The sequence below is a fragment of the Gekko japonicus genome, unplaced genomic scaffold (assembly GCF_001447785.1).
Source record: "Gekko japonicus isolate JY-2015 unplaced genomic scaffold, Gekko_japonicus_V1.1 scaffold2065, whole genome shotgun sequence".
Classification (NCBI taxonomy): Eukaryota; Metazoa; Chordata; class Lepidosauria; order Squamata; family Gekkonidae; genus Gekko; species Gekko japonicus.
In genome coordinates, this window is record NW_015173198.1 from 104,273 (window position 1) to 115,213 (window position 10,941).

General features: G+C 47.6%; 1 protein-coding gene across 2 annotated transcripts in view; it reads left to right on the top strand.

The window, feature by feature from the left end:
- The window catches only part of PROM1 (prominin 1), a 139,224-nt gene that overhangs the window by 33,856 nt on the left and 94,427 nt on the right, over positions 1 to 10,941 (top strand). For both annotated transcript variants that reach the window (XM_015422650.1, XM_015422651.1), the window contains exons 2-4: positions 1,122 to 1,180; positions 4,689 to 4,715; positions 8,103 to 8,308. In XM_015422650.1, coding sequence (XP_015278136.1) covers positions 1,122 to 1,180; positions 4,689 to 4,715; positions 8,103 to 8,308 — 292 coding nt within the window. The remainder of the gene's footprint in view (positions 1 to 1,121; positions 1,181 to 4,688; positions 4,716 to 8,102; positions 8,309 to 10,941) is intronic.

Consider the following 10,941-nt stretch of genomic DNA (forward strand, 5'->3'; position numbering starts at 1 on the left):
TTCGTCTTCCTGCCACTTTTCTTGGGGAGCAGAAAGCAAGGGTTTAAACTTGAAATGGCTCATGAACCCATACAAACCAGTTAGGTTCGCAAACCAACCTCCTGTTATGTTGTCGAAGTCTTTCACGGCCGGAGTTCATTAGTTGCTGTAGATTTTCTGGGTTGTGAGGCCATGGTCTTGGCATTGTAGAACCTGACATTTTGCCAGTAACTGTGACTGGAATCCTCAGAAGTATAACACAGAAAGATGGAGTGCTCTCTGTGTCAAGGTGAGAAGAAACTGGTAGGCAGGTAATTTATATCTACACCAGAAGGTGGGGTAGGGCTGCGTCATTATCTTGTAGGAGTTCCCCAGGCTATGAGCATGCTAATGGAGGAGCTTTCCTGAGGAGGTTCTTTTGTATATGGATTGTTTCCTGACAAAACAATACAAAAGAACCTCCTCAGAAAACAATACAGCCACAAACCACAAACTGAACTGCAAAAATGTGGTCCGTTCCTATTCCTAGTTACAACATTATAGTTACTTGGGAGCTGGCAGTCTCCCTTTTTGAAGATAGTTACAACATTCTGCGTCCATTGAACTTTTGAGCTGTGGTCCTTTGTTCCTTTGGTTACGAATTGACTATTTCCAGCCACCTCCAAGTCACTCTCCTCCACGGTTTCCCTCCTTCAGACATCCTCTTTCCCCTCTCAGCGCCCCAGCTACCAACTCCCAATTGCTGTTTTTAACTGCTGTTTTTGAACTGGCACTCTCCATCATTCCATCCGCTCTCATTGGCTGTGGCAGCCATTTTGTGCTGTGCCCACCGCACTGCCTCAAAATTCCAAATGTGCCCACTGTCTCAAAAGGGTTGGAGACCCTTGCTGTAGAGTGCATTGCCTGTGAGCTATAAAATGTCTTTGCCAAAGTTGGTCCCTGAAGTGTCTTGGTTGATTCTGCATCCTTGAGTGTCTGGACGCATGCAGTTGTCAGAATACATTATTTCAACAAGAAGTGTTAATGATGCTAGATTAGCATTTCATTTTGAAAACAGCGTTCAAAGGATTGCCTGTACACAATGGCCTTTCCCCCCAGGTTACCTGTTCTTACATTTGGGAATGTTCTTTCTTTATTTTCAGATCTCATTAAAAAACTAGCACAGCAAAATTTTGGAAGTACGCCGGCTGATTATCAAAAGGTAACTTTTCTTCTTGTGCTAACAGTGGTGTTTTAGTGATATTTCTTTGAAGACCAAATATCGTTTAAGCCAACATTGCTTAAACCTGCTTATAGTTTATTTTAGGAATACCAAGTTCCCAGACTGCATTTTTGCTGAAACCGCATGAATAAGGCATCACAAATGTTTCCTTTGGCAGAGCTTCCGTGTTATTATCAAATATTTTCAAAAAGATTTGGGTGATTGTTGCTGCTGCTTTTGCGTGAAGTTCTCTGTGTTGTTGTGGCTCTGGCCCTGGAACGGCCGGCTGGGTGATAAAGCGAAGCTGCAGCTTAGAGATCTAGCCAAGCTGTTCCCGTGTGAGCTGCTCCCGGAGCTCTGCTTGTGGGCTTCCCATTTATTTGGAAAGGAAGGAAATCCCCACTGTCTCAAGTCCAGCAATTATGCAGACTTTCCAGACTACCAGGACTACTTTGCTCATAGGGAAGATACTTCGATTAGTTTTAACCTCACGCTTAAGCTAGCATTGGAGGGTGCAAATAAAAGAATGAATATTGCCGAGTGCAACACAACTGAGAACTGGCGTAGCGTTTTGGAGAGAATGAATTAGAAAAATTCCCAATTCAAACCTTTGATTTGCCACAAACTCAGTATGTCTCCTTTCTCTCTCTCTCTCTGTTTCCCTCAGAGACAGAGGCTGCAAAAAGATAGCATGCATGAAGGCTTTTGAGCCGTCTGAAAGTGCAGGCAACAAAATCTTAATGACTGTGCTTGGATTGGGTGCCAGATGCTGCCGATGCAGTGCAGCTGACAAAGTGGGATCTCCCTGACTCCCCACTGCCGCTGCAACCCAGCCGCTGTGTCCCCTCATCTTTTTGTTCAGCAAGCAGCAGCTTTTCACGAGAGCTGAAGCACAGCAACGAAAAACAGAAATTTCAGCCGACAGAAGAGATCCTTTTAATCCCATCAGTAACATTTATCCCCCCCCCCTTTTTCAACTCAAGTCATGTTTCCCCTCATTTTTATTCAGGTGAGGTGAGAATTGATTGCCAGGGTGTTGGAGAGCCATTGAACTTAGATCATGGTAATGTTTTGTCAGCGCCGCAAGGAGTTTCATAAACTCCCCTAAATGGAATGCCTGTCTTCCATTATAACGTCCCCCTCATAAATAGTCAAACATAATTTTAGTTAGCGCCTTTGCATGCTTGAATATTTGAAGGACACTGAGGTGACATGAAACGGGGTCCCATGGCACCTTCCGACACTTGATGCCCACCAAGTGATTTTAGAAAGTGTGCAGGGCCAGGAGGGGCTTTTGCCCAGCAAGGCTTCTGATTGGCCACTGGAGATTTAATTGGCTTTGCAGATTTTTAAAAATGTTTTTGGTCAGCAGCTGCCACCACAGTTTGAGAGCCAGTTTGGTGTGGTAGGTAGGAGTGCAAACTCTAATCTGGGAGAACCCGGTTTGATTCCCCACTCCTCCACGTGCAGCTGCTGGCGTGACCTTGGGCCAGTCACAAGTTCTGTCAGAGCTGTTCTCTCAAGGACAGCTCTGGAAAGAGCTCTCTCAGCCCCACCTACCTCACAGGGTGTCTGTTGTGGGGAGGGGAAGGGAAAGGAGATTGTAAGCCGCTCTGAGACTCCTTCGGGTAGTGAAGGGCGAGATATAAATCCAATCTCTTCTTCTTCTTCATAAGGACCTTTACTGTGTGACTGAAGGGAGGCAGCTGCCGCTGCTTTTGTGGCTGGGCCCACCTCGTCCGGCAGCCATTTTGTGCTTGTGTACAACATGCTTTGTCAGAATTCCAAAGCTGCCCACAGGCTGAAAATGGTCGGGGACCTCCGCCACAGAACATGCTGAGCAGATGGTCTGTTCTCAAATAAAATACGACTGTTATCGCTGCACTAGAGCAAGGGCTGCACAACATTATGGCTATCACTGCGATAAATGCTTCTCTGAAGTTACAGCTCTGGTCAGTGGTTCCCAAATAGGCAAGGATAGTTGAATGGCACCCTAACGGACACCAGAGTTTCAAAACATACCAGAGGCTTCCAGATTGGCTATGTGTGGCTCATGCAGCAAATTGGACATTGTGTCAGCCCATCTAAATGACCAAAATCGGCCTTCCCTATTGTTAAGGTCCCCTAATTACTGAGAGGCTCTTTCCTTTGGTTGTGTGATTCAGCCTCATCCTTCTGTCATGTGAGTCACCCCCCTTTTTGTTGTGTAATGTAACTGTTGGCTGCAGCAAGTTGAACGGGCGCAGGTCATAACTCCATAATGTACCATCCTCAATGATCCCAGCCTACAACTGTGTTCTGTGACCAGAAGCTTGTTCTCATGGAACCAGTAGAGGCTCATTTCCCGGTACATCACTCTTAAATGCACAGCATTCAGCTATAATTGAAAGCACGTGACTAAAACTTTCAAAGAAAACGTGCAGCCTTTTAAAAATAGCAGCTGTCTCAGTCAAATACCACCAGGGCTTCCACCCCCTATATAACTGATGCTGCCATTTTCTACTTGTTATGCCAGAGTTAGAAAAAGAGTTGATTTTCTGCATTGTCCACCAGAGTCGTTTTTTTTAAATCCTTTCGCAAGGCAATTCCGCCCTAAGAACTCAGAATAGAAAAATTTAGTCAAAATGGAAAATGGAAAATGAAAAACTGTGAGCACTGTGGTAAACTGGCCCTCTCTTTCTCTAACAAGACTTAAAGAAGAAGGCAGAGAAAGGTGCATGTTTATGTTAAGCGCCATTAAGTCACATCCAGTGCGCCCTCTAAGCTGTGGAGTCTTGTGAGCAAGAATTTGACTCTGTGAACTGCTGGCATTAAAGTTGTGAGTGAGCTATTTGGCTGCCACATGAATTAGTTTGCTCTGGAGCCCTCCTTCCTGAGCTCAGACAAAAATGTGTGAGCCAGAGGCTAAAGAACTGTGAGCTAGCTCACACTGACTCAGCTTAGAGGGAACACTGGTCACATCTTTGCTGTTAAATCCCTGTCTATAAGTTTAGAACCTCATCTGCCATCCGAGTATGTATGAAAAACTGCCTTGCATGCGAAAGCTCATACCCTGAATAAATCTTTGTTGGTCTTAAAGGTGCCCCCTCTGGACTCTAAAGTTGTTCTGTCCCTTTGAATTCATGACCTCCAAAAGGTCCTGGGGTTCACAGCCTTGCTCAGGTCTCACAGACTGGGGGCTTTCGTGGCTTCCCTGGTGGAGTCCATCCATCTCATGTCGGGTCTTCCTTTTTCCCTGCTGACTTCAATTTTGCCTAGCAACACAGAGGTACTTGAACTGTAAGGATTCAACACCACTAAGTAAACAGCCCACAAATCCTCACTTGGTCAAGTTCGCCAAAATTGCAACTGCAGTGACCTGTGCTTTCCATCAATGCTTGATTTGCTGTTTTTATTTACTGCACGGCAAATGTTGTCTTGGGGTGTATTATTCATTGCTCACCTGCCTTGTTTTTATGCATGCCGCCTGCTCATCATACACATTTCCCATCTACCTTGACCTCCACAGCCAGAGAATATTGTCCTGGCTCTTCAGGTAAATCTTTCTCATTGTCCCCAACATTTCTCACTGTCATTTGGAAAGCTGTGTTAACCTACCAATAACCGCATGCTGCATTGTATTGTTTTTATTTCCCTCTTGTCTTGTCCCCGATAGCTCTGATAGTCCTTCTAACAGCTTCGGTTGGAGTATTATCAAAATTGTTCTGAATGTTGCTTCTCAACGCTCGCTTTGTGGTTTTCCTGTATTTCAGGCCCCCCCCCCCCCCAATTTAACCCTCCTTATAATTGTAGCTGGATCAGTGGTATAAATGACAGCATCAGTACTGGGAGCTGTTTTCACGGAGGAACTTGGGCAGTTTGGGGGCGGATTTGCTGGAAGTGGAACTGGAGCGTGATGAGATGTAGCCGGTGAGAAATGGGCTTGGAACTGGCCCTGCAGGAAGGTGGCTGGCAGCTGGTCTCACTCTTTCTTCTTCCCTCCCCCGCCCTGAACTGGTACTAGAATAGCCATAAATGGGCATTCGGAGGGAGCCAAGCCAGTTACAACAGCCCACTCGGATGGGCATGAAAGATAAAGGGCAGCGAGGTGCCCTGCTGACATTGAAAATTCAAGTCCCTTGGGAAAAAATTGAACTCCTGGGATGAAAAGAACCTTTTTTCCCCAGTCTCCCAAATACTAGAACTTGAGGGCATCCAATGTAGCTGATGGGCAGTAGAGTCAGGACATACAAAAGGAAATACTTTTTTTTACACAGAGAGGGATTAAAATGTGGGATTCGCTGCCAGAGGATGTCGTGACGGCCACAGGAATGAACAGCTTGAAAAAAGGATTAGATAGACATGTGGAGGAGAAGCCTATCAATGGCTACTAGTCATGGTGGCTGAGGGGAACCTCCACATTCAGAGCCAGGAGGCACACCTCGGGGGAAGGCCTCGGCCTCTGTGCCCTGTTGTTGGCCCTCCAGAGGAAGTGGTTGGCCACTGTGTGAGACAGGAGGCTGGACTAGGTGGACCACCGCTTTGATCCTGCAGGGCTCTGCTTGTGTCCTGATTGCTCTTTCTGAAAGATCTGTGTGTTTATGTGTGTGGCTGGCCTGACTTTGGTTTGTTTGAGGGCCTGCTCCATCTCCTCTAGTGCTGTTTCACAACAGTGGCCGGAGGGATGCTTCCGGGGAGCGCAGAAGCGAGGCATGACGGGCGGTATCCCCCCTCGTCTCTCTCCCCCCTTGACAACTGGTATTCAAAGCACGTTTCTTCTGTCTCTGAAGATTCCACCTAGCGGTCAAGTCTGTCTCTGACCTGTATTTAGCTGTATTTCTTCCATGAGCTGGTCTTATCCTTCTAAGCCACCAGCCCTCACCATTTTGTGAGGCAGTGAATTCCAGCCAAAATTTGTGTCAGGCAGGAATTCTTTGTTTTCTCTGTCCCGAATCCTCAATCTAGTTGGGTGACCCTGAGTTCTGGTGATTGTTTTGTTTAAAACACTTACATGCTGCCTTTCCAGCCAAATAGAGTTTCTGAGGTGGCAAACATCAAGGCATTTAAAAGATTAAAATAACATTTAAAAAGTGTGTGTGTGTATACACACACACACATTTTAAAACTCCATCAAAACCCCATCAAAAGACAGTGAGTGTGAGGGAGGTTCTTCTATGTCCTCGAATCAGCCTCCACTTGAGTTGCCAACCTCCAGGTGGGGTTCCAGAATTCCCACTTATCTCCAGACTACAGAGATCAGTTTCCCCTGGAGGAAATGGCGTATTTGGAGGGTAGACTCTATGGCATTCCCTCCTCACCAGGCACCATCCCCAGAACTTCAGGAATTCCCCAGCTGGAGTTGGCCACCCTGGCCTATGCACAAGGAGGCCTGGCACTCATTAGCAATCATTTTGTTGCCGAATTAACCAAGTGTGTTTTTCCTGTTCAAAATTAGGTTTTGGTTTTCAGTGCAATCAGACAATTTTTCAAAGTATAATTTTGGAAAACGCACTTGGGCATTTTCCCTGGGACATAAATTGTATTGGGGGGGGGGAAGTATTAGAGTGAAAACTGGAGGCACATTTTACACTTTGAAAGGTGCGTGTTTCCTTGACCAACTTGCATTAGGTTAGGTTGCCCTAGTTAAGAGTATGCCTCTTGTTTGCGAGCTGAGGTTAGGGTTGGCAGCTCTGGGTTGGGAGATAACCTGGAGATTTGGGGGGTGGAGCCTGGGGAGCAGGCCCGTAGCTACAGTGGGGCATCTCAGGGCCTGGCCCCCTAACTTACCGCCAAGCCCCCCCGACTTCCCATCCAGCCCAGGCTCTCCTTTGGGTGGGTGGGTGTGCGCAGGAGTGTATGTGGGGTGCCCTGACTTATTTAAAGCCCCCCCCCCGAATTAAAAAAATCTTGGGGCTACAGGCCTTCTGGGGCGGGTGCAGTTTGGGGAGGGGAGGGACCTCAGGAGGGTTATAATGCCATAGAGTCCACCCTCCAAAGCAGCCACTTTCTCCAGGAGAACTGACCTTTGTGGTCGGGAGGTCAATTGTAATAGTGGGAGATCTCCAGGTGCGACCCTAGTTGAGGTCAAAGGCTGGGCCATGTTTTCTGAGCAACAGCTGTACATCTGGGATCCCTCAACATCTGTCAGCTGGGAGGTGGTGGCAGTTCCAGTGTGTTCTTATTTTCTGAATATGAAGGGGCCTCTCTGCTCTGACAGACGTGGTACATCCAACACAGAGATTTAAAACTTCAGTCCCTCTCCTGGCCAAAGGCAGCTGCTCCAGCACGTGGTTTGGGAGTAACTCATTTGGTGGTTGAGAAGCGACACCGAAGCAGAAGCTGGGATTGTTCCATTTATTCTCAGGAGAAATTTAGAAGCGTCTGTTCTAGAGATAGAATCAGCAGTGATGTGAGCCTCTGACTCAGTTTAGGAAGTCCATCGTACTCAAATACCTTTTTGCTTCCAAAGCTAAGATGAGTGTCATGTGACATTTTGTGTTAAAGCACTGTGTAGGTAGAAGAACAATCCCCTCTCATTTCCCCTCCCCAACCAAGGTCGCCATCCTCCAGGCAGGACCTGGAGTTCTCCTGGAATTACAACTGAGCTCCAGGTGACAGGGATCTCCTCCTCTGGGCTTCCACGGGCACCACTTCCCTGCTGAGTCCCTCCCTCCCCCAAACTCCACCCTCCCCACCACTGGGACTCTCCAGGAATTTCCCAGCCTGGATCTGGCAACCTTCTCTCCAGTCCTCGTACATATTAGGCGCTCGCATGGCCGTGGTTTCTAGCTGGAAAATACTGTCAAGGCCGATTGTAGACCTCCCCGGCATCCCGCCTAGTGCCCCTCGGGTTAGGACAAATAAAGGACAGTGGCAATGAAGCTCGATGCCGCCATTTCAGCTCTAACATCTCCTCTTGCTGTTCTTTCCGTCTGACCTGCAGGCAGTGTACTATGAAATTGGGTTTCTAGTCTCTGCCACGTTGGGGCTCCTCTTCGTTTTGCTGCTGCCCCTGGTAGGGCTTTGCTTCTGCATGTGTCGTTGCTGCGACAACTGCGGTGGGGAAATGCACCAAAGACAGAAGAAAAACGCGGATTGTCAGCGGAACTGCTTTGCCACCATCCTTTTCGTTGCTTCTTTTGTCATCAGGCAAGTACTGGGGAGTTGCACGCAGCATATTTTTATTGCCATATGGACGTGGTATGGTTTAGTATTTATTGAAGGACATGGTATGGCCAGTTTGGTGTAGTAGTTAAGTGCGCGGACTCTAATCTGGGAGAACCGGGTTTGATTCTCCATTCCTCCACTTGCACCTGGCTGGATGACCTTGGGCAAACCATAGCTCTGTCAGAGCTGTCAAGAGCTCTCTCAGCCCCACCTACCTCACAGGGTGTCTGTTGTGGGGAGGGGAAAGGAACGGAGTTTGTAAGCTGCTCTGAGATTCCGAGTGAAGGGCGGGGTATAAATCCAATCTCTTCTTCTTCATCTTCTCTATTTGAACCTAAACTGTGATTCAGGTGGGTCGCCGCGTAGGTCTGAAGCAGCAGAGCAACGTTTGAGTCCAGCAGCACCTTTAAGACCAACAAAGTTTTATTCTGGGTCTAACCTTTTGTGTGCATGCATGGAAGCTTATACCCAGGATTAGACCTTGTTGCTCTTAAAGGTGCCACTGGGTTCAAATTTTGCTCTGTGCTTTGTTCGTTACTCATGTGGGCTTGGATCCTCAGCCTTCCTTCCACTTGCATGGCACTGTTTTCCATGGCGGAGGAGGTCTTCTGCTGTAGAGCGCATTCCTTCGGCTCTAAGAGTTTCTATTCATGCAAGACCAGCATCCTTCAGGGAGCCAAAAAGTACCGATTGCTAGAGACCAGTGCTGTCCAGCAGAGGCCTGCCTCTGCTGTAGAAACAGAGGGAGCATAAATGGAAGCGAGGTTCAGGATTCGAACTCTGGATTCCCATTTATAGTAGGGGGAAGGGGGGGTTGTATAACAGAGCTGCTTTATTTGATAGCTTACGGTTTGCTGCATAATTAGACCGAAGACGTTAAGAGCCACCTGCCCGCTTAGCAGCTGGCTGTCCAACTGTACTGCTGTAGACAATGTGGCAGAATAGAATTGATCGAATGCTTTCTCACCCTCCATTTACAATATTAGCCTTTCAAAGCAAAGGTTTCAGCTTAGTTAATTTTGTCTATGCAGGAAGTTTTGCTTGAGGAAGCAAGGCTCCCCCTCCCCAAAAAAAGCACAAATCAGTCCTGTCCAGCAGCAGGTGGATCATTTATTTATCATTTTACTTACATTATTTATAGTCCGTCTTTCTCACTGAAACTCAAGGCAGATTACATAATGTAAGTCAAATATAATCGGTGGGATGGGCCATCCAGTGAACAGTGCAATCGGGTTTGAACTGCAGAAATCTGAACACAAGAAGAAATATAGAACAGAGCCGAAACCACTGGAAACAAAGTGGAGCTCATGTAGAAGAAGAAGTGAAGAAGGGGTTGGATTTATACCCCACCCTTCACTACCTACAGGAGGTCTGTAGTTCAGCAGTTCGAGAGCCTAGTGCTGCGTGACAGGGTGAGCCCCAGCTCCTGCCAACCTAGCAGTTCAAAAGCAAGAAATTGCAAGTAGATAAATAGGTACCACTTCGGTGGGAAGGTAACAGCGTTCCGTGCGCCTCCGCATTTAGTCCTGCCTGCCACATGACCATGGAAACATTTTCGGACAGCGCTGGCTCTTAGGCTTGGAAACGGAGATGAGCACTGCCCCCTAGAGTTGTATCCGACTAGCTTTTGAGCGAGGGAAACCTTTACCTTTACTTCACTACCCGAAGGAGTCTCAGAGCAGCTTACAGTCTCCTTTCCCTCCCCACAACAGACACCCTATGAGATAGGTGGGGCTGAGAGAGCTCTCTTGAAAACTGTCCTTGAGAGAACAGCTCTGAGAGAACTGTGACTGACCCAAGGTCACCCAGTTGGCTGCATGTGGAGGAGTGGGGAAAAGCAAAATTTATTTCAAAGCTTTGGAAAGATACTCAAACAAGTCCTTTGTTAGGAATGGGTACAAACAGCCAGGGCAAGTATAATAAAGGGATTTGAACCAGGTACCGAACCAATGGATCACTTTCCCGCTGGCGGGTAAAGGGAAACGGTTGCGCGCTCAATCCCTGGGAACACTACTATCTCCAGACATAATACAGGTGCAGTTCCCAGGCTCTAAAGGCAACAAGCTAGCATTCAAGCTCTCCTCCTACACCACGTCCTCCAGATGTTCGGCTTAGCATTACAGCAAAATAAAATACAGGCTAGCAGGGAGAGGGGGGGGGGATGAACTGTACAAGCGTACAAGAAACACAGAACACAATGGCAGCTTGCTGACATACTGCCCCCTCCAAAACACATCTTACCCACCGTCTCCCGGGCAGGGCGGGAGATCTCCCGGTTTGGGCGGGAGGCCTCCCGGTTTGTCCGGGAACTCCTTATGGAACTTACCATTCGCGGTGCTGGGGTCCGAAGTCCACCCACTCAATGAGGTACCAGAGTTTACCACGTTTCAGTTTGGAGTCGAGGATGTCCGCAACCTCAAAATGCTCATCCCCCTCAAGTAGCACAGGCGGAGGGGGAGTCACAGAGGGCCTCCATTGAGAGGTACCAGGATCCTTTTTCAACAAACTCATGTGAAAAACAGAATGCAAAGCCCTCAGATTTTTCGGCAGTTCAACATCAACAGCAACGTCATTGATGATTCTACGCACTTTGAAAGGCCCAATAAACTTCCAAC